The following is a 24394-nucleotide window of genomic DNA, read 5'->3' on the forward strand; positions in this document are numbered from 1 at the left end:
CTTTTCATGACCTCCAAAGTGTTTCTCTAGATTTTAGAGGATCCATTTAATATACTCATGAACCTACATCTGTCAAAATGACCACAGCAGTCATTTTTACAGGTGCAGGTTCAAGAGGTTCAGGATTGTATAGAATGGCTCTTGTGCAAGCTAGAGACACCAAACTCACAGCTGATCTCCAGCTGACTCTCCTCTACATGCCCTCCAAGTTTGGTGAAGACTGTACCCATAATTAATCTTGATTACTGTTCTCTTGCTAGTCGTTGGTTGCTTGTTAAATTGGTGTATGTCATTAAAGGTTAAAGGTTACTATTGGATTGGAATTTACAGGGTCTCAGTTATAGCCCCCCAAAGAAGATGCCCCCCCCCGGGAAAGTGCTTTCTGGGGAAATGACAATTTGGTGTCTGCAAGTTTGGTGCCTCTAGCATGTGTGGGGAAGGTGTTCTATTGCCTCTTGAACATCACAAACCAAACCAGTTTGTGAGGTGACTAAAAATTCATGATGGTCCATGGTTTGCAAATGGGCTGCACCACAAAACAAACTGTGTTTTTCCAGTTCATGCCCAACCCTACTTAAAACAACTATGGAATTCTGCTACAAGTACTATAGTTACCATGATAAGTACAAATAGTTGTTATGCTTTAAATAAAAAATTTTTGGCTGCTAATTTCTTCCTTGCATATGGTTATTTCTTTTGAGTGCACTAAAAATCTTCATAGGGTCATAGACTAGCTCTGTAGGAAGTACAGGCAGACAGCGTAGCCCTGACTGGAAGTTGCTGTAACATAACACTATTAAACCAAGCAAGCATACAACAGAAAGCTCAAGAACAAGAGTGCTGATGTCCTCTTCTCCCCAGAGGCAATTCCTGTCACTTCTCTAATGTACTCCAACTAATCTAGCACAGAACAAGAAACTCCCAGAACTGTCTTTCACTTCATGTTTGACCACTTAACTGACTCCGGGTCTTGACATTTATCCAGGAAGATAATTTCCTCTTATTGAACTTTTCAGTTGCTTGTAGCCAGACAGCTAGCAAGTAACATAGGAGCACTTGGGACTTCTCTTATAATAAAAACATATAAGCCACCCCCCACCCCAGCATGTGTTTATTTTGTAGACTGGTTCATTTTCTCTCTCTTTTTAAACTTTCAAGGTACCTCAGTGGTGTGCTGAATATTCTCTTGCTGCCCATTTTCAACATGGAGCAATTGTTTGTACACAAACGTGTAAGCATGCCGCGGTGTGTTTGGCACTGAGAGTTGCTGATGAAATGGATGTCAATATTGGCCATGAAGTGGGTTATGTGGTTCCTTACGATAATTGCTGTAACAATGAAACAATCTTGAGGTTGGTGCATTTATATTTAGTCCCTCTAATGATTACAGTATGGGTGTAACACATACTTGCTTCAATATACAAATTCCCAGGATTCCATGAAACTTTAACATCACACTCAAATTTGATCAATATCATACTCTACAGTTGCCAATAGAGGCATATACAGATCTCTTAGGGCAGTGGTTCCCAACCTTTTTGGCACCAGGAACCGGTTTCATGGAAGACAATTTTTCTTCCATGGACCAATGGGCAGGCAGTGCTGGAGGTTTTGGCGCCCCAGGCTGCCACCCTGCCCGTGCCTGGGCCTGGCCCCCCATGGGGGTCTTTAAATGGGGGGGAAGTCTGGGGCTGCTTTTGCCACCTCCCTGCTAGGTGGCAGAAGGCCAATCTGCCTTCCCCTCCCATTTAAAGACCGCTGCCCGAGGCCACGCTGCCTCTTTCTTCTGCCTCTCCCTTGTTCCATGGCCACGTTGCCAGCAGGCCATGGACTGGTACTTGTCCGTGTCCCAGTGGCTAAAGACCCCGTCTTAGGGAAATACTAGCATGCTGTACTGATGCAATGACATTACGTCCAGGGTCACACCTCCCAACAGTTTCCAGCATTTGGCTGGCAACTCTAGTTGAAGGTCATACTTAGACATTGCACACCCACTCACCAGTGATGGTCCTTTAGGAGGATGCAATGTGTGCATGAAGAGTGTACATGCACACACTCAAATGGTTATGTAATCACCATTTCTGCAGTATATCTGGCCTCCTTCTAACCACACATCCTGCCCACCATTTCTTCTTTATAAAGGGTTATCAGTTTGGATAAAAATCCCTTGTCTGCTACATGACAGCTTATGATATGAAGCAAGTTCATATCTAACATATTTGAGAGAGTTTTGTTTTAGATAATTTTGTTTCCTTTTTGGATATGTTTCCCTCCTCTTGGAACACAAGGGTATGTTATTTAAAATAATGAATAAAAAATACATAACTATTTTGAATGTTATAAATAAGGATATAATCTCAGCAACAGCAAACATAATCTACTAAAGATTGCTTCTGTGCATACTTCTACCTACATTGATAGCCACTAAATGGTAATATGTGATTTCACTAATATGTGGCTGTGTCAAGGTTGGCTGGCACTAGTGATACTAAAGGAAGGCTGTCCAACAATCCGTGGCTGGTGAGTTGCTGAGCAAAGGTCATCTCTTCCTCCTTGGTGATGAGTCCACCAGAGGGCACACTTAGTTCACACTGCACCCCTGCAGAAGCCTCAGACTTCATCCTGATCTTCCTGCATCCATTGGGATTCTCCCTTCGTTTTCCTGCCTATCTCTCTGAACTACCTCTGTGGGAGAGGAGTATCCCCAACTGTGTCCTCCTTGCTCTGGACTTCCACCTCCCTTTCTCCCACCTCAACACTTTGCAGCCAGCAGCTCCTTCCGTTCCCCCCTCCCTGGCCCACTCCACACGGCTTCCTCCACTTCCCACTGCTCTGCCTCCTCCTCTCCACCTGCTGTTTTTGCTGCTGCAGTGCACTGTGCCCCTCTCAGCTCTCCTAGTTTCAGCTGCTGCTGCTGCTTTAATGGCTCAGCCATGGCAGAGAGAGACAGACAGACAGCAGGCTGCCTCCTGGAAGTCAGGGGGCCTTGCCTGGAAGTCAAGGCCCCCACAGGCCCCCCTGTGGCTACGGGCCTGTGTCTGAACCAGGAAGTTTCCTAACTTTCTCAGCAATTGCAAATGTAACGCAACATTCATATGAAAATATCTATTGTGTTTTATGACCTCTAATAGACAGAACAAGACAACTTTCAAACAGACACTTGTGGGATTAAAATGGTTTTTACTAGGTATTTACTTAGGATATCAACCAGGTAAGAAAAGGTGAGGTAAGGTAGGGAGTTAGTTAATTTTCTGCCTTTTCTGAGACAGCAATCTTTGGCATTGATGGATTAAAGGGGAAAGGGAACTGCCAGAAACCAGATCCTTGCATCTTTAGGATCACTTTTCCCAGATAAGCTTCTGGTCAATGTTTGATGGCACAAATTCCATGTGACTGTAGGACCTATTTGCAGACCAGGGAAAAGCCTAGAGACTGAGTGACCTTGTGAGATGTAGAAATAAGGATGCCTGTTGTCACCCTGTTCCAAGATACCAGACTAGTCCTTATGAGGGAGGAGAGGTCTAGCCTAGGCATAACAATTACCCCAACCCATGTCACTTCTAAATGTTTAGTTTTATGCGATAACATTTCTTTGTTTTGCATTGTTACAGGTTCAGTACAGATGACATGCTTCAAAGAGAAGTTATGTCCAGTCCCCTTCTGAGCAGTTATGGAATCATCATCATAGATTGTGTGCTTGAAAGGACTGTCCCCACAGATATATTGCTTGGACTCCTTAAAGATGTCTTGATATTGAGGCCAGAGCTGAAGCTAATTGTAATCACATCTCTTCAGTTGTCCAGCAAACTGCAGGCATATTATGGCAGTGTGCCTCTCATAAGAGTGGGAAGCCAATACCAGACAGAAGTTGCATATACCTCTGGCATTCAAAAAGATTATTTCTTGTCTGCTTTAAGGCTGCTTTTTGAAATTCATAACTCCAAAAGGAGAGGTGATGTTGTGATCTTTCTAGCCTGCAAACAAGTAAGTAATTTAATATAATGTAGAAAATTTATGTATGCATGTGCTTAGGTGCTGGGATAAGTGATTTTTGGAGCCCATCGAAACTCACACCTGGTTTTCATTAAGTGAAGTAAATTCTCATGTTACACTAATGAAAAAGTAGGAAGCTACTTCCAAGAGTTTCCAGCAGATGAAATGATCCTGCTGTACAAGATATTTAACAATTTTATGTTATATTAAGACTGCTGTTGTATATTTCTAATTAAGATATGCCTGGGCACATGCCTATCTGTAATTTCATTCTAGCATAGAAGTTCTGCTTTGTAATGCTGTCTATGAGGTATGATTTGGTTGGTTAGTTGTGTGGTAAATGTATTCTACATATATTTCAAGAGAGACTTTTCTTTATCACTAGTTCTTAAGTTACGTGGCACTGAATGAGGTTCCATAGCTAAACTCAGGTACCTCATTTCTATATAACTTATAATAAACTTATAACAACTGGGCAAGTTTGTTTCTACTGATAGCTGTTGACTATATGGATTGGAGCTGTTTACTTGTCCTACTTCCTGATTTCAAGACAGAACAGTCTTGTAATTGAAATTTTTAACATTAAACAAAATTATTTCAAAAATATACTTTTTTGTGCCGTCACTAGGGCGGGGCCAAGGGGCCATCAGCCCTCCCCCAGAGCACTCTCATTGGCCCCAGGCACTGACCCATGACCCCCCCCCCCCAACAGGAAGGGGCTGGCCCTGGGACTAGAACGCTGCTGCTGTGTGTGGGCTGGCCGGGATTCTGAAACCGGGGCCGCACTGCCGCCGGCTCAGCTAAAAGCGTGTGGGTGAGTGGGGGAAACTTAAATGCTGCAAAACTGGTATCTTGGATTACGGGGGCTGGTCATGTGACCAGAGGGTGGATGAGGGAGGGGCCATGTGAAGTGGGCGGGGTTGTGTGTGGAGGGGGTGACGCAGCCCTCCAAAAGGGGTGATGCCCAATGGGGGGGGGGTGACTTGAATCAGTTACACCCCAGGGTGCAACCCACCCTAGTGATGCCTCTGTGTGCCACGTAACATATTAGGAAGGGAATTGAAAACAAATCAGCCAGTATCATAATGCCCCTGTATAAATTGATGGTGCAGTCTCATTTGGAATACTGTGTACAATTCTGGTCACTGCACCTCAAAAAGGATATTATAGCTTTGGGAAAAGTCCAGAAAAGGGCAACTAGAATGATTGAAGGTTTGGAACACTTTCCCTATGAAGAAAGGTTAAAATGCTTGAGGCTCTTTAGCTTGGAGAAACGTCGACTGCGGGGTGACATGATAGAGGTTTACAAGAACTCATGGGCATTCAATGAAATTGCTGAGCAGTCGGGTGTCAGAACTTAAGAACTTCAAACGGATCCCATACTTGGTTACAAAGTTAGGATTTTATTAGAGAGAACTAAGCACTGGAAAAGGCAAGATAACAGTGATGGCGAGAGCCAGCACCAGCACAATTTTATACACGTAAAGCAAACATCTCACAAAGCCACAATTCACACCGTTACAGGCACATCTGTCTTCTCACCATCACTATCAGTAGAGAGGATGCCTCCCTACTCCGAAGGCCATGCTGCTCGGCTTCAAAGGGTCCCAGTGTGAGAATGTGCAGAGACATAACATAACTCATTCTACAGCCCCAAATATTTTGGATACCAGTGGGGCAAGGTTAATTACTATTCAAGCACTTTGGGTCAAGCAAGGGTTACAACATGGAGTCAGTTTGGTTCAGTAACAAAGCAGCTCTAAGCCACAGCAAGAATACATTACAGCATTGGTCACATTATAGGGAACCAGCAGTAAAGATACAAGTTCTGACATACTGCCCCCCCTAAGCGCCCCCTCCCGCGGGGCCAGCCTTGGGCTTGTGCGGGTACAGTAGGTGAAACTTTTTCAGCAGTTGCGGAGCGGCTACGTTCTGAGATTCGACCCACTCGTCACAGCTCGGGGGGAAGTGTTTCCACCTGATCAAATAATACAGTTTCCCCCTTTTGACTTTGGAGTCCAGGATCTCCTGGACCTCATGGTGACTCTGACCCCTCACTGTCGTCGGAGGGGGCGGTGGGGCCCTGGGATGGAAGGACGTAGCACCAGGGCTTTCCGAAGCAAGCTGCAATGAAAAACAGGATGGATCTTACTTAGAGATTTGGGCAATTCGAGTTCCACGGTCACTTTGTTTATTACCCTTTTCTATTTTGAAAGGCCCAAGAAACTTCAGTGCGAGTTTACGACAGGGCTGGGGAAGGGGAAGGTTTTTTGTGGACAGGAAAACTGTATCCCCCACCTTCAGGTCCCACTCTTGGGAGTGTTTTTTGTCAAACTGCTTTTTGTAGGCTTTTTTCGCTTCCTCCAGGTTTTCCTGAATACCCTTCCAGCCTTCACGGAGGCTCTCCCACCATCGTTGACAGGATGTGGGTTCGGCCGGGCTGGCGGGGAGGGCGAGAGTGGGAAACGGCTTGCCCTCGTAACCATTGATAATTTGAAAAGGGGAGGTTTTGGTTGAGCTATGGAGGCTATTGTTGTAGCCATATTCTGCAAAGGGGAGGAGATCCACCCAGTTGGACTGTTGGAAATTAATGAAGCAGCGGAGGTACTGTTCCAGAAGACCGTTAACCCTCTCCGTCCGTCCGTCCGACTGGGGGTGGTAGGCAGAGCTTAGTCCCTGCTCGATGCCAGCGAGTTTGCAGAACTCCCGCCAGAAGTTGGCAACGAACTGCGTCCCGCGGTCGCTAATGACCTTGTCTGGGAACGAGTGCAGGCGTACAATGTGGGTGAAAAAGAGCTGGGCGAGTTTTGTGGCCGTGGGTAGTTTCTTGCACGGGATGAAGTGGGCTTGCTTTGAAAATGTGTCGACTACGACCAGGAGGACTGTTTTGCCCTGTGAAGGTGGGAGTTCGACAATGAAATCCATGGAGACTACCGACCACGGTCGGGTGGCTGTAGGGAGGGGAACCAGGTGGCCCGGGGGTTTACCCCCCCTTCTTTTCGCCATGAGGCAGGTGGGACATGAAAGGACAAACTCCGACACATCTTTTTTAATTTTTGGCCACCAGAACTGGCGGGTGAGTAAGTTGAGGGTTTTGACATAGCCAAAGTGGCCGGCCAGGCGACTTGAGTGGCAGCGCTCCAAGACATCCTTTCTGAGGGGAGTGGGCACATAGATTTTGTCATTGTGCAGCCAGAGCTCGTTTTCAGCTTTAACCAAGTTAGGGGGGCGGTCGGCCTCCTGGTTATATTCTGAGAGGAATCGAGGCAGCAGATCTGAATCCGGAGGGCTGGTCTGCCTGCCGGAGCGGGTAGTGACCCCCCCCGAGATGGCTGAGGGGGAAATTAATGAGTCCACTACCTCCTCCCGGAGACTGTCGTGTTGTGGCATGCGAGAGAGGGCGTCTGCTAAAAAGTTCTTTGAGCCCGGGATGTGTTTCAGCACAAAGTCAAATTTAGCAAAGAAACCTGCCCACCGGATTTGTTTTGCAGTCATTTTGCGACGCCCGGTGAGGGCTTCGAGGTTTTTATGATCGGTCCAGATTTCAAAGGGCACCCTCGCTCCCTCAAGCCAGGAGCGCCAGGTTTTTAGGGCAAACATGACTGTTTATAATGTCAGAACTTAAGAACTTCAAACGGATCCCATACTTGGTTACAAAGTTAGGATTTTATTAGAGAGAACTAAGCACTGGAAAAGGCAAGATAACAGTGATGGCGAGAGCCAGCACCAGCACAATTTTATACACGTAAAGCGAACATCTCACAAAGCCACAATTCACACCGTTACAGGCACATCTGTCTTCTCACCATCACTATCAGTAGGGAGGGTGCCTCCCTACTCCGAAGGCCATGCTGCTCGGCTTCAAAGGGTCCCAGTGTGAGAATGTGCAGAGACATAACATAACTCATTCTACAGCCCCAAATATTTTGGATACCAGTGGGGCAAGGTTAATTACTATTCAAGCACTTTGGGTCAAGCAAGGGTTACAACATGGAGTCAGTTTGGTTCAGTAACAAAGCAGCTCTAAGCCACAGCAAGAATACATTACAGCATTGGTCACATTATAGGGAACCAGCAGTAAAGATACAAGTTCTGACATAGGGTTAGAACGGATAAAAGGAGGTACTTCTTCACCCAAAGGGTGATTAACATGTGGAATTCACTGCCACAGGAGGTGGCAGCAGCTATAAACATAGCCAGCTTCAAGAGGGGGTTAGATAAAAATATGGAGCAGAGGTCCATCAGTGGCTATTAGCCACAGTGTGTGTGTATATATATATATATATATATATATATATATATATATAAATTTTTGGCCACTGTGTGATACAGAGTGTTGGACTGGATGGGCCATTGGCCTGATCCAACATGGCTTCTCTTATGTTCTTATATATTGCTCACTGATTGATTGCAATAACCATGTGACACATGAGTACATGTGAATCCACCTGGGCCACAAAATCTGTTTACAGTGGTACTATACTACTGTTGCTCTTGAATATCCACAAACACAAACACTCCAGTATTGTTAAGCCTTTGGTCAGTTTTTAGACGCCAATACAAAATGGCTGCCATGGGCCAATCACAAAATGTTAGGACATTCTACATATAAAACACAACTCACCGCACTACTGTTTGTTGTTGTCATGAAGTAATTTCAAGCAAACATATACCACTAATGAAAAACAGAGCACAGCTGTGAGCTCAGGCATTCACTTCCCTTCATACTGTAGCTACTGCCCCAGCTTCAGAGGAGGCAGCTGAAGCTTTGTTCTCTGCCCTCCCCATAGCCAGTCCCATCACTTCCACACAACAACCTCTCTATCCTCCCATTACTTTTAGCACACTTTGAAGCTAGCTAGGGCAGAAAGATGTGAAAGAAAGGGGGATAAAAAGGAGGAGGAAGGAATATGATAAGCAACAAAAGAAAGAATAGAAAAGGAGTGTGCATAGAAAGAAGGAAAACAAAAAGAATACTTTAAAAGGTGATAAGGAAGAACCGTAGAAGGCATCAGGAAATAGGACAACAGTTAGGTGCCAAGATTGGATGCCTTGTTGTGGAATGTTAGGCAGTATAATTACATAGTTTTCAAATTTTCTTACTCCAGTGTTCTGCTTAATAAATAGATATGAATAAATGGAGGAATTATGAGTGCTTATGAGGGAATCTCCTGTCCACTTCCCTCTTTTGTCTCCTCCAGGAAATGTCTGCAGCTTCTCTCCCACCTACCAACCTGCTTCTTTTCTGCCCCCTTGTAAGCTCTGCTCCTTCCCTCCCACCCACACCCATTTTTTCTATTCCCTTCCCATTTTTTCTTTTCTTTTTTCTCTTCTACAGCTGTACCTTCCATTCTTTCTATTGTTTAATGTTTTTAGTCTGTGTCTCTTCTGCTTCTCATTCACTGACAAATGGCCTCCAGGATCTCACAAAATAATCTTGCAAGCCTTTGGTGGCATTGCTTCTTTGTATAGTCCCTAATGTTTTTGGAGTTTTCTACAGTTCATATTTTTTTTCTGGAAATCTGGGACTTCCCTCAGGGTTATAAGAATACCTCCATCCCCCTCCTGTCCCTGTCCCTGTCCCTATTGTGGAGACTTATTTATCAACACTCTAAAGCCCTATTAGATACAATGAAAGTTAGCACAAAATTCTGGTTCTGATATGTATTAGTATTTGAGGAAACTGAGAAGTATGCAGATGAGTTTCTTTAGGCCTCAGGAGAGGGGGGGGGGAAAGTAGTCTAAATCACATTGCACTTCTTTCCATATATCTTGTAAGGAATAATTTTATAGCAGTAGAAAAGAATAATGATATAATTTATCAAAGGCTTTGAAGCTTATTTTAATCTTTAGAATTTTTGTACTTATATGCCTTTAAATTCTCAAACTTAATTTTCAATTAACATCTTCTTTTAGCATTTTATTGATCTTTATTACCCCCAGAGAGTTCATGTGACACTGGGAAGAAAGCTATAAATAACATTTACAATTCCTCTATATGTTCTGTTATTTTATTAGAGATAAAGAAAAATTAGTTGCTTTCATACATGGTTTATGGCATTTGTGATACTTTAAATTCTAAGCAGACTAAAAACATAGTAGCAATTTTCAAAGTGAGCTACATAGATATTCTTCCAAATTAATTCTTACTGTTTCTGAGCAGAGTGTGTGGCGCACACAGATATGGAAAATCTAGTGACTGTGTTATAATTTTTTTATATTACTGTTCCAGTAGCATGTTGAAGTATTGTTATGGATATTAGAATGTCTTTCTGTGAGATTGGTGTAGCTATGGTAGGCTATCAAATGGTATAAATCTGTTCAGACAATTACACTTTAGAAAATTGTGGTGGGGAAATGAAGAGAGTCTCTTCCGAAGCTGAAAAAAATTCCTCAAGAAACAAAAACATCATATTACAATGTTTGAATTTTCCATACATAGTTCTGTTCCAGTTTTCTCAGTTTAATCACCATTATGGCTGTTCTCTTTTTGCCATTAATACTTCATAGAAATAAAATCCATTTTAAAAAAAAAATAGTTTCAGATTTGGCAATTGAAGCTGTCTTCATACTTATGGAAATGTCTTAAATGCTTATAGGAAATAGGAAATGCCTTCTGCATTATTCAGCAAGAGGGGCATAATTTAAATCCTGATCTTGGTGAATTGGTCCCTGTTCCTTTGTTTCCCAATGAACAAGAGAGAATCCTCAAGTCAAATGAAGAAAAACCTTGCAAAAATTACAGAAGGAAAGTGCTGTTAACCACAAGTTTGGGGGAATCTTTGGTATCATCCAAAACAGTGTCCTTTGTTATAGATATTGGGATACAGAGACGAAAGGTAAGTAAAATAACTGAGGTTATATTAAATTATAAATTGTATTATTGCTGGGTCAACTCATTTTTACCACCCCAAATGGCAAGATTGTGATACAGGAAGAGGTGTGCTCCCTCCACTTAAACCAGTGCTACCAAACTACACCTTCTTGTGTGTTCTCCTTGTCTCAGGGGAAAGGTAGCTGTTGAACTGGGAATGGAGCATGCATCTTCTCTCCACTCTTCCATCCTGGCTCCAAGAGGCTGCAGAAGGTCAGAGCCAGGTAGGTTGGGAGGCAGCAACAGATACAAAATATGCTTGTCAACTGGTACCCTCTGGTACCCCAGGTTGATTTGGTGCCCCAAGCAACCAACCACTTGGATGGTGAACTGCTCCTGAATGGCACAAAGTTTATCTAGAGAAAATGATGTTTTCTCTCTCTCTTTGTGTATTTGTGTGTAAGTGACATACTTGGGTTTTACCCTCAAAACTTTTTTAGTAGCCTATTTTTTTCCACACACCAAGCTAGCTTGTTTTAATTTTAATATTACTAATTTCCTTGTCCTTGCCACGAACAAAAATATAGTGGGTTTGTTTGCATTGTTTGTTAAACAGCTATTCAGCTCAGTCTAGAATTCTTTGTCTGATCTGATATCTGTTGACAAGTGGACTTGGAGACAGTCACTTTGCAATGAAAATTTGGACTAATAAGAGTATTGCATGTTAATTACCAGCACTGTGCTAAATAGATGGTCAAGTGAAGCCACCTGAGTAAGAGATGCTATTTACAATGCTTCTACAACTAGTGGTGCTATTTAACATCCATATAGCACCAACATTATTCTAAGCCAGTGGTTGCAAAACTTGCTTAATGTAGTATAAATGCCAAATGTTTGAGAGCTGCAGGACATGAACAAATATTACACACATGTCTTTATTAAAACTCTTAATACTTTCTTTGCACAGAAAGACAGGGCTTTTTCTGAGCAGGAGCACATCAGAGTGCTCTTCTGGCTGGCTTGGCCAGGGCTCCGGCTCAAAAAAAGGAAGGCAGAGAGAAGGCAGTAGTGCAGCTTCCTAGGCCTGCTCACCAGGGCCAAATTGTGCTGTAGTGGCAACCCCTTGGGGTCTGGCTCACTGGCTGGACATGCAAGGGCTGGGCCATGGTGCTGCAGTGGCTTCCTGGGGCCCAGCTTGCCGGCTAGCCTCATGGGGTTCAGCTGTGCTGCAGCATGGCTTCTTAGAGCTCCTGCTGGGCTTTTTTTCTAGACAAAGATAAAATTCACTGTCTTTTTCTAGAAAAAGATAAAATGCAGACAGATAAAATTCACTGCCACAGCTACATGCATAGACAGCTTCTATGGTCAAGGCTGGAAATCGCTTGCCTGGACAGTTCCTGGTGGCGCACCTTCTTCCTCTGCAACAGCCGAGATGGTGATCGCATGGAGTGACTGGAAACCCACCTGTTCTCCTGGTTAGCACTCCTCCAGAGACGTGGAGTGCTGCTGCAATGTTGTGGCTGTTAGTACTCACATAAGTCCCTACATTCTGGTAGACAAAACCCACGTTCTCCTGGCAGATATGTGTGAGTTGAGTCTCCAGGCACCCTGGCAACCAAACGGGTGACTACGATGTTCTGGAATTAGGGGTCTTTTCCTCACAAAGTACAGGGTTGGGTGATGAATTCATTGCATATTTAAACTGTATCTAAACTCCATTTGGATCTGTACTTGTGTACCAGTAGATTAAGGCCAGAGTTTAGATGGAGCAGAACATTAACTAACAATAGTGTAGTGTTTCCCTTTCATTAAAGAAAACCAGACAGACAAACCATTCTCTTACCATGGTTTTCTATAATGGAATATGCCATGAACATAATCTAGTCCAGGAGTGGCCAAACTGCGGCTTGGGAGCCACATGTGGCTTTTTTGCACTTATTGTGTAGCTCTCGAAGCTCCCAACACCCCGTTGGCCAGCTTGGAGAAGGTATTTGTCTCTTTAAATCACTCCTCCAAGCCATCTGGTGGCTTGGAGAATGCAATTAAAGTTAAAGTTGCTTTCTTTCCACCTCTCTCTCCCTCCACTCTCCCTCCATCTATTTTCCTTCCTTCCTCCCTCCCTTCCTTCTGCTCTCAAACATCTGATGTTTATTCTGTGTGGCTCTTACATTAAGCAAGTTTGGTCACCTCTGATCTAATCCATGCCTTTTCTCCATCAGTCCAATTGCCCATGTTACAGTTCAATAGCCACATGTTCAGGCACCCCTAGGGGGTCGTTATGCTGTATAGAAGGTCTAAGTGAAGATCTCATATCCCTTCCCAATCCTTTCTCGTCACTCAGTACAGACTATTCAAGCTCTTGAACTTGTAGCTTTTACTGATGGATGGAAGTTATATGGGGGTGATACATAAGTGGTCATAAACCTTCCATTTCAATACAATGGCTTCTGTTGACGCATATGCAAGAAGGAAGGAAATGGGACTCTTTTAAGCAGGGCTTTTTTTGTAGAAAAAGCCCAGCAGGAACTCATTTGCATATTAGCCACACACACCCTGAAGCCAAGCCAGCCGGAACTGCATTCCTGTGCATTCCTGCTCAAAAAAGCCCTGCTTTTAAGCCAATAAGCTTGTGTATTGTTTTGAAGGAAATTTCTGCAAGGGATGGCAGTGTTTGTTCCAGCAAAACTACAGCACATCTGACAGAAACAATCTGTGTTTCAGTTAATATATCAAGGTACTTTCAGTTTTCCATTTCAAGACAAAACAATAATAAATACTGTGAAAAGCAAATGAAGTTGCAGCAGCCAAGTATTTTATAAAATGGGGGGGGGGGCTTCCCAAACAAAACAAGAAACCTAACGCGAACCCATTTGCTGTTTATCAATCTTTTTTCTTTACCACAGTCATGTTTCTTTTCATATTGCAAGGTATACAATCCCAGAATCAGAGCAGACACTGTTGTGATACAGCCCATTAGCAAAAGCCAAGCTGAGATGCGTAAGCAGATTCTGGGCATGTCTTCATCAGGTAAAAATATCATTGTCAATTGTAAACAACCAAGTCACTCCGAAAATAGTGTGTAAAGCAAGCTTGCTTTTGAATTCTCTGGCAGGAAAATGTTTCTGCCTTTACCCTGAAGAATTTATGGAGAAGGAAATGAAGTCACTTCCACCTGCCAAAATAGAGGAATCCAACCTGATCAGCATGGTTCTTTTTTTGAAAAGGATGGATATCGCAGGCCTAGGCCACTTTGACTTCATAGACAGACCAGGTAATATAGATTGTTACCCCCATTGCTTTATCCTTTGATTAATTTTACTTTTTTTTGGGGGGGGGGTGCTAATTGATAATTACCAATAATTGTGTGGCACAGTAACTTTTAAAGTGTGAGAAGTTTCCCGGGCAATTTCTAGGAATTTTTCTTTGTCTCTCTTTCAGCTGTGCCTTGTTTGGACTACAAATTTAACCTTGTACTGAATATTAATATGTTATGGGCCTGTTAACTGGGCACTTCTAAGCAGAGTTATACCATTCTAAGACTACCAGCACAAGTGGAGTGATGTAGCAGTGTTTAGGACCGCATTGTTAATCTCTTTCTAGCTATGAATAAACAAAATGTTTCTTGAAGGGATAAGGAACTCTTGAAATGCACTCACCATGTGGGCTGCAGAAGCCAGCTGTTCACACTGCTGACTAGTCAGCTCTGTCTGTGTACATACAAATGAAACATTATTTCAACAATGAGCCACTCTAAAAATGCCCTTACTATGCTTGTGACAATTTTAGTGCTTCAAGACTGTATGTTTTTGCTCATTAAGACAATCTAGATCTTATGAGAAACAAGGGAATTGTAAGAAACCTTATAGAGGGGAATGACAGAATAAGGCACATCGGTGAGGGTTTGGGCAATAACTAGATGCTTCCTTACTGGCAGAAAATAAAGAAATTACTGTTGGCAGTAATTACTGTTGGCAGTGCCGGATTAAATCCTGTGGAGACCTCTAGGCAGTCAAAATCTCAGGGGGCCCCTCACAAATTATCTCAGAGTCAGCGTACCCACCCCACTGCTCATGGCCCCCGCTGCAGCATGCAGGCACCTTCTCAAAAGCCCTTTTACTAAGCTGTGGGGGAAAGGCAGAGGCAGACTTGGTGACAATGCCAGCAGCAGCCACACCAGACAAGTTGGGCAAAGAGCAGCTCAGTTGCTGGCTGCGCATGCAGGCTGGGAGGGCTCCAAGCAGGAGGAAAACTGGGGGGAAATGCCAGCCTGGGGCCCCTCAAGGCATGGGGGCTTGTAGGCCAGTGCCTATTGGGCCTAATTGTTAATCCAGCCCTGACTATTGGTGAAGGTTAAAGCATAATGCCAAAGCAGGATTAGAGCTGAACATCAAGTATACAAAAGTTGGTTTATAAATTCTTATCTGAAGACGTGGTCCTTCAGGTGTGTGGTCTAAAGTTATGTAGGGCTTCAAAGTTTAAAAGCAGCACCTTGAATTGAACTCAGAAGTACATAGACAATCAATATATTGTAGCCCTGTCTGTAGCAGTAGAAAACAGCAAGAGCCCAGTAGCACCTAAGAACTATACTCACTTTGATGCTTGGAGGACATGTTCTCCACTTGCCTTGGGCTTTTTGTCTGAGAGTAAACTCCCTTCTTATTTAGATTCCTTGGTTAGGCCAAAGCTATGTAGGTTCTTTATGCAATCACAGTTCAACTGTCTTTTTTCAATGGGTCGTTGCTGGGTCATCTACTAAAGATCATTTTTTCAAATCAGTTATGTCCCTGCCCCCTCTAGTAAATAGGATTCTCTTGTATGTGTTCTGCAATGCCCTTACATGCTCCAGTTTAGACTAAAATGAATTATGCTGTGCCTTGATAAATGGACTATGCTTCCTGCAACAACATTAGAACAAAAGGTTAAATTCTTCTTAGAAGATTCTGATTCTCAGCATACTTACTTTGTTGCTCAGTTTCTAGAGGCTGCAGAGAAGTGTCCAAGGAAGTGTTTTAAATATGGGTTTTATTTAAGTTTTTCGATTTTGTTGTTTAAGACCTTGGTCTACGAACAGGAGGGAAAGGAGAGAGAGACTATAACTCTGTCTGAAGTCTATCTAAAGGAACTATGTGTTAGTAGCTAGACACAGAACTGTATCCCATATGAGTTTCTCGAAGTTGTAGCCCAGTGATATGCAGAGAAAAGTTTTGTACTGTGAGAGGAATAGCCATCTTTCCTGCCTCACAAGAAAGTATATTGTCCTGAGTAGCAGCTTATCGTTTCGAAGTTTCAAGCACCTAATTTGGTTCAGCTATTCCACTGGCAAGACTCCTCTGAAATACCATTTTAGAAATCCATTATAGTTACTATTAGACCTTCCAAATGTACTTCATCTTCACTTTGCATAAAATTGATTTAGTCTCAGTGTGATAAATATATTACTACTTCTGTTAGCCTTTAGTAGTGCTACTGCATGGCATCCATTTTAATGTCTGAGTCAAGGGACACTTCATATTGGTTCCTTTACTTAGGAACCTTTTTCCGCATACAGGCAAGATTGCATCATTTTTAAATTGTTTGCCCATATTTCAATAGCAGGTTTAACTTTTTCTTCATGTACCATGTGTTTGGTAATAGGTTTCAGAGGGGGGGAGGGTGATATGTTGTTTCTTCACTGAAACAAGTGGGGAAGCTCTTGCTTGGAGAAAACACCTCATGCTTATTTTAAGCCCCATATCTCTAACATAGCAACCCCGTGGCATAGAGTGGTAAAGCTGCAGTACTGCAGTCCGAACTCTGCTCATGACCTGAGTTTGATCCTGGCAGAAGCTGGGTTCAGATAGCTGGCTCAAGGTTGACTCAGCCTTCCATTCTTCTGAGGTCAGTAAAATGAGTACCCAGCTTGCTGGAAGGAAAGTGTAGATGACTGGGGAAGGCAATGGCAAACCTGTAAAAAGTCTGCCGAGAAAACATTGTGATGCGACATCACTCCAGAGTTGGAAACGACTGGTGCTTGCACAGGGGAATACCTTTTATCTGTAACATAAGAACATAAGAGAAGATGTTGGATCAGGCCAATGGCCCATCCAGTCCAACACTCTGTCATACAGTGGCCAAAAAACCAGGTGCCATCAAGAGGTCCACTATTGGAGCCAGGACACTAGAAACCCTCCCACTATTGCCCCCCCAAGCACCAAGAATACAGAGCATCACTGCCCCAGACAGAGAGTTCCATCTATACCCTGTGGCTAATAACCACTGATGGACCTCTGCTCCATGTTTATCCAATCCCCTCTTGAAGCCGTCTATGCTTGTAGCCGCCTCCTCCTGTGGCAGTGAATTCCATGTGTTAATCACTCTTTGGGTGAAGAAGAGTGCTGGTTTGGGTGAAACTATTGATCTCAAACCACAGTTGGTTTTATTACACATGGCACACTTATGCCTTTTATTGATGGCCCTTTTCTAGTGGTTATCATTGATTGAAGATTCATGCTAGATTTATTGACTGATGCTGGGGGAATTGTGGTAAATTAACATGTGCAATTAGACCCTCATAGGGATATTGTCAAGTTAAAGAGCTGAGCTGATCTCTTCAGAGGAAGAGTGGAATATTAATGATAAATGGTCCGAAATTTTCTATTATGGCCTTTCAAAACAGTGCAAGGAATCATTAATTGCTGAATAATTGTGCTACAGAAGTCCAATGCTTGGAACAGAACAAAAAGGCAGTATTTTACAAAGCTTGTCTTGAATGGGATACTCTCAAGTCAGCCATTTATTCTGCAGCATTGCCCTGCTGAAGACACTACTTGAACTGAAACGACACTTTAGACAGCTCATCACTTGCAATAAATGTACTATCTCTTTGTTTAATGTCTGGAAGTAAAGGCATGTCTCAGCCTGCTACAGCCCATTGGGTTGCCCGGGGAGAAATTCACCAAACTTCACTTCACTATGATTAAGGGTGTACTTATTTTTTTTATCATGGTAAGACTTGGAAGAACATAAACATTCACAAGCTTTTCTTTTAAAATTATTTCTCTAAGACTGGCCATTGATGTTTCCATAAGGCAGATGTGAAATCAAGGATGACAATGGGTGACTATCAATGTCAACCTTACTGAACAAGAATTTCAAACACAACTTTGTAAAAGACATGTATCTTAAACAAATTCTCCCTCTTTAAAGCAATGATATTTCCCTAGTAGACAGCACTGCTATGCTGTTAGACATGGATCAGAACTGGATCTGGAATCATTGCAGTTTCCCTGTCCTTAAAAATGTTGGGGCATTTCCAGATTATTAGCTTAATAGTGCTGTCCCAAACAGTTTCTAAGCCCATTAACTTCAATTGACTTAGAAAGGATAACTCTGCTTAGAATAAGACACTGTCCCTGTATATTGCAGCCCTATATCTACATTATGGCATGAAACTACTGGTCTACATGGCTTCAAAAAGCATTGATGTTAATGTTATATCAACAGATGTTATTAACTATTATAAACCTACTTGGTGTTCCTTTTACTTCTGTGGAATTACATTTTTAAAAAGTGGCATTAAACTGAGGGAGAACAACGTAAAAGTGAATCCTAAAAAGACAGAGGTGATGCTGGTTGGCGTCTAAAGAAGCCAATGTGATTGCATAAAGCTAAGTGATGAGCTGAAAATTTAAAAAGGATGTGTACAAGAAATTGAAGTTGGGACAGGTAACTAGTGATATCTACAAATGGGTAGCCTGACATAGGAATAGTATCAGAAAAGCTAAAGCTCAAAATGTTAAGAACAACAACAAACATACTTTTTAAAAGTATGTTTGGAAGACAAGAAAGGAAAAGGTAAGTCCAGTGAGAACAGTGAAATCTAAGTTCTCACGTAGGACAAAGGGAAGGTGGAGCTGTTTAACTCTTTGCCACTCTTGTCCCGAAAGGGGAATTTTGGGCAACCTACCAGAAGTAGTCTGAAAGGCGAAGGGGACTGGATTGCAGCTCAACATTGACAAAGAGGTGGTAAGGGAAAACGTGGCTACTTAAATTGAGTTCAAGTTTTGGCTCAGATGATTCGCATCCTAAAATACCAAAGGAACTTGCTGATGTAATCTCAGAATATATGTCACAACACAGGAGGTGAAGAAAAAATGTATTGCTCCTCAAGAGGGGTAGGAGGATTCAGGAAACTACAGAGTGGTCAGTCTGATTTGATAACAGGGAAGATGCTGGAAAATATTGTAAAGACGTTGGTCTGTAAGCATCTTGAAAACAACTTAGTGATTAAGAATTTAGCTTGAAGTTGTCAAGAGCAAATCCTGCCAGATTAATTTTATGGCATTTTTAATTAGGTGTTATCCTAATGGATTGTGAGAATGCTGTGAACTCCTTGATTTTAGGATGGAGTTTGACAAAATTTCCCATCATATATTTTTTTTTAGCAAACTCATAAAATGTGGGCTAGTTGATAATACTGTTAAGAGGATTCACAGCTGATTGATTTCATCATCTCTGGTGTATTTCACCACCCTTTCTGCCCTGGAATACTTTCATATAATGATTGTTAAAGGGTTTTCTTAATCTATGCAGTCAGCAGATCCTCCTGCAGGAAAAAACAGAGCATTGTTTTTTAAAATGTTAGCAGAATTAATTAAATGACTAGCCAGGCAAAAAAGGACCATCCTTTTATTTTTAAACTTAGGATAAAAGTATGTAGTTTAATTTTTTTTTTTGGTGGCTGTTTCTTTTCCCCTGCACTGTTGTGGTAGAATCACAAAGCCCTGAAGGAAGTGTGCTGCTTGGCTCTCAGTAACTCTGACCTTGGCAGGCCAGACATAATAAAAATGACACTGGTTATTGTTAAAACCTCTTTTATAAAGCAGTATGTATTCCTGTCCCTTTAAAGAAAAGGCTTTCAGATTTAAAACATGGAAATTGCTTTTGTTTCCTTTATTTATGTTGTGTTTTATTTAAATCTAAACCATACCATAAAAAATTCTTAAAAGAACCTTTGCTATTTTTACAATGACTGTTTTATAGTCTGCGTTTGTGCCTGCAAATGCAGGCTAATATCTGACAATCCCATTCAAGGTTTTCTTTTATTATATTACTGTTCCTTCACCTGTATAATCTGCATTTATTAACTTGTCCTTTCTAATATAATAAAAAACCAAATACTTTTTTATTATAATACTGAAGCAAAAGCCTGGAGTCATCCCTTCTTTCTCAGTGTCAGAGCAACCAGCTCAGAGATATAAAAATGCAAAGCAGAAAGACTCCTCAGGGGCTAGAACTGGCTGCAGAGCCAAATGCTTGTAAAGACAATAGCCATGTATACAGCTCACAATACAAACTGCTTTATTGATTTATAGAAATTAGTATGTCATGATTCTTTTATAATTACCTTTAAGACTCAGTAGCCATTCATGCCCTGCCTCTCCCTTCCCATTAAATCTTGCATCCCTATTTTCTGTCACTGACTCTGATTTCTCCCATTCATCAGCTGTTACTTTTCATTTCAAGGCTCAGTAATAAAACTCAAACTTTTTTCTTCCCATGTCCAACCTGTTTTCTTCTTCAAGGCTTTGACTTTCTCAAGGACTCATCTTTTGTCACATTACATTTTGCAGGCTGGCTGATAAATGTTCAGTCTTCTTTGCAATGTGCAGGCAAGAATCAGAATTCCAATAATATAAACCAGATCGCTGGATAAAGACCTGGAATATTTGGCCAACAGTCTCATATCCAATGTACAATCCTGACACGTATCTGTGCATTTCGTGCCTGGTCTTAGTTTTGCTCCCTGCTTTTGTTTAACATCTCGTGTATTCGTATGTGTATATTTAAATCTTGGTATTATATTGGTTGTTAAACTAAGTTGTTTTTTTAATTTTTACTCCAACTGCTTTTATCGGTTGAGAGTTACTGCTGCTGGTTGTAATGAATTCTGATTGTTTTATTGTGTAACTTTATTCTTCAAGTTGCAAGCCATCTGTGGGCAACACCAGGGAGTTCTGGGTGGTGGAGCAGGGATGATTTGCAGTAAAAGTAATGGAGATATGGTAAATTCCTAGAATGTCATGGCAACAGCGGCGTCACTAGGGCGGGGCCAAGGGGGCCATTGGCCCTCCCCCAGAGCATTCTCATTGGCCCCAGGCACTGACCCATGACCCTCCCCAACAGGAAGGGGCTGGCCCTGGGACTAGAACGCTGCTGCTGTGTGTGGGCTGGCCGGGATTCTGAAACCGGGGCCGCGCTGCCGCCGGCTCAGCTAAAAGCGTGTGGGTGAGTGGGGGAAACTTAAATGCTGCAAAACTGGTATCTTGGATTACGGGGCTGGTCATGTGACCAGAGGGTGGATGAGGGAGGGGCCATGTGAAGTGGGCGGGGTTGTGTGCGGAGGGGGTGACGCAGCCCTCCAAAAGGGGTGATGCCCAATGGGGGGGGTGACTTGAATCAGTTACACCCCAGGGTGCAACCCATCCTAGTGACGCCTCTGCATGGCAACATTGTGATGCCACTTCTAGCTTTATATAACTGGAAGTGACACTGTGGTATCACCATACTGCTGCTTTTTTTCTTTATGATTGGTATCACTGCTCCACGGAACAGCAGGAGATGTTCTGCTATAGCAATTTAGACAAGGCACCATGGCTGGTGGAGAGAGGGGATTTCAGGCTTCCCCTCTATGCCAATTTCCCAAACTGAAGTGGCCCCAGGAATCACTGCATTGTTGGGGAAATCTACATGTACTACTGGGTACACATAGGTTTTTCTGGAAGGGCAAATAACATCTCCCTGGGTCCATTTCAAGTTGGGGAAATGGAAGGGTGAGGTTTAAGTCTCCTTCCCCTGTGTGCTGCGGTCCTGATCCAAATTTAACTTGTGTGCACCTTGGAACTGAATTCTGTTCCTGCAACTCACAATACACAACTAATCAAAAACCCTCATGATATACCTGAGAAGGATGCAAAGAAAATATGACATATAGTTATGTTATCAGATGTATCTATTTTAACTGCAAAGGAAGGAAATAAATGGAGCTGTCTCTAGTGACTCAAGTGGTGTGTGCTTTATGTTCAGCATGAACATAATACTGTTAACTGGGGTATAACATTGACTTCTACTAAGTTCTGCTCATCCATGGTATGCCTCCAGTTCAACCCACTCCTTCCCCTTGTCCTAGTTAGAGTTGCCAGGTCTGTGTTGAAAAATACTTGGAGACTTTGGGGGTGGATCCAGGAAAGAGTTGTGTTTAGGGAGGGGAAGGCCCTCAGTATGGGACAATGCCATAGAATCCGCCCTTCAAAGCAGCCATTTTCTCCAGGGGAGCTGATCTCTGCCAGCTGGAGATCAGTTGTAAAAGTGGGAGATCTCCAGGCCCCATCTGGAGGCTGGCAACCCTAGCAGTGTACCCTACCCCACCAAAAATAACAGATCTGGTGGCATTGTGTACCTCCAACACAACAGTAATGATATAGTAGTGAAAATCCACTGTCTCAGTGTAACATTTTATTCTAATAGCACAGTAGAATTTAGCAGGTGAGCCTATGACTGCACAGCAAGAACAGAATTTATTTAATACATATAATGTAATTCTGCCATTACATTGAAGGCAGTTTACAATTCAAACTAACACCTACAATATACTGTGCACAAGACAAAAGGAAAAAGGGAAAGAAATGAAAGAGGAAAATAAGCATTAACTCTAGTTTTCTAACTGTTCTATAATGATCAGGTGGAAAGCTGCTGCAGGGACAGAGCTGGTGGGGAGGAACCCAGTGGCAGTTGGTCTCAGGCTGGATGATGGAGGGAACCTTAACACCTCACCTCTGTTTCCTGGGATCTGCCTGAATCTAATTTAGACAAAACCTAAAATCTGTGTCCCAAACGTATGTTTTTGTTACTACTATTACATGTCTCTTTTTTTCCAAAAATGGACACAAAATATATACCCTATTTCTGCTCCCAGTGATGATCCAAAACATCTATGCTCCTCCTCCATTTTATCCTCACAACCAATCGGTAAGGTCACCCAGCTAGCTTCCATAAATAGTAGAGACTCAAATAGAGTCTTCCAGATCCTAGCCTGGTCTGGGTTGAGAAATGCCTGAAAATTTTGGTGGTAGAGTCTGAAGAGTGCGGGATTTTGGGAGGAGAGGCACCTCAGAGGGTGTAATGCCATAGAGTCCACCTTCCAACATGGCCATTTTCTCCAAGGGAACTAATCCCTGTGACTTGAAGATCAGTTGTAATCCCAGGAGATCTCCAGCCACCACTTGGTTGATAACCCTAGCATATATCCTTTGAGTACCTCCCATCAGGGCCTTTTTTGTAGAAAAAGTCCAGTGGAACTCATTAGCATATTAGGCTACACCCCCTGACATCACCATTATTTCACACAGGGCTTTTTTGTAAAAAAAAAAAAAAAAAGTCCAGCAGGAACAGATTTGCATATTAGGCTACACCTCCTGACACCAAGCCAGCTGGAACTGCATTCCTGTGCGTCCCTGCTCAAAAAAAGCCCTGCCTTCCATATTGTATACCTAGATAACAGAGCAAAGTTTCTTCATTTGCTGAGGCTCTTCCACCTCCTGGTCCTCTGGGGAAGGAAGGAAAGAGCCAGAGTTTCCTTTGCCCAGTTCCCTGGATCCCACGGGAGAGATAAAAAGAAAACACCTTGAAGACCAACAAGTGCTAATGTTTTAATCATGTTTTACTTTAAATTTTTTAAAAAATCTTTACTTATGTTTGTCTATGTCTTTTATGAAGTTTATCTCTCTGCTACTGATATTACATTTTATGTCACACATTGCCTGGCCCAACAAGGTCTCATTTTTGTCAAATCTGGCCCTCATAACAGATGAGTTCGACACCCCTGATATAATATGTATAATAATGTGTTAGAATTTTTCTTTTATTTCTCCCCGTCCCAGATCCTGAAAGTCTCATGCAAGCTTTGGAAGATCTGGATTACTTGGCTGCCTTGGACAATGATGGAAACCTTTCTGAATTTGGAATAATAATGTCTGAGTTTCCTGTGGATCCACAGCTGTCAAAGTCTATTTTAGCTTCGTGTGAATTTGATTGCGTAGAGGAAATGCTAACTATTGCTGCCATGGTAACAGGTATTTTCAGAAGCATTTCTCCCCCCTATTCAGGCCATAGAGGTTTTTGCTGAAGTTCAGTCTAATTACTAATAACAAGCTATCAGCCAATTAAAGAACGATTAGTTGATTAATCAGCTACCTTTTAATAAACTAAGAGATGAAATTTAAACAAGATAAGATATTAACAAGACCCTTTGCAGAGGTATTGAAAAAAGTATAAACAAAAGCTGTCAGATTTTTAGCTCTTCCTTCCAAAATATACATCCACCAAAATGGTGTGAAAGAATAAACATGCCTTTGATTTGCTGCCTCATCAGTTAAATGAGTGCTTATTAATTAACAACCCAAAATGCTTAAATGATTTACATACTGATTAGCTGTGCAGTCCTAAACGCTGTAGTCAGTGGGTCTTAAAGGGTGTGCTTAGAATTGCACTGTAAAATTCTTAAATCTTGGACTACTAATTATAATGAACTGGTACTTTATGAAGTATACA

The 24394-nt window shown here is 42.4% G+C and overlaps 1 protein-coding gene across 3 annotated transcripts in view; it reads left to right on the forward strand.

The window, feature by feature from the left end:
• The window catches only part of DHX32 (DEAH-box helicase 32 (putative)), a 43464-nt gene that overhangs the window by 12498 nt on the left and 6572 nt on the right, over positions 1 to 24394 (forward strand). For 2 of the 3 annotated variants that reach the window (XM_060241433.1, XM_060241434.1), the window contains exons 2-7: positions 1159 to 1352; positions 3612 to 3984; positions 10593 to 10832; positions 13735 to 13834; positions 13920 to 14078; positions 23725 to 23916. In XM_060241433.1, the coding sequence (XP_060097416.1) occupies positions 1159 to 1352; positions 3612 to 3984; positions 10593 to 10832; positions 13735 to 13834; positions 13920 to 14078; positions 23725 to 23916 (1258 nt within the window). The remainder of the gene's footprint in view (positions 1 to 1158; positions 1353 to 3611; positions 3985 to 10592; positions 10833 to 13734; positions 13835 to 13919; positions 14079 to 23724; positions 23917 to 24394) is intronic. The other variant, XM_060241435.1, reaches the window with a different exon arrangement.

Source organism: Heteronotia binoei, chromosome 6 (genome assembly GCF_032191835.1).
Source record: "Heteronotia binoei isolate CCM8104 ecotype False Entrance Well chromosome 6, APGP_CSIRO_Hbin_v1, whole genome shotgun sequence".
Taxonomy (NCBI): Eukaryota; Metazoa; Chordata; class Lepidosauria; order Squamata; family Gekkonidae; genus Heteronotia; species Heteronotia binoei.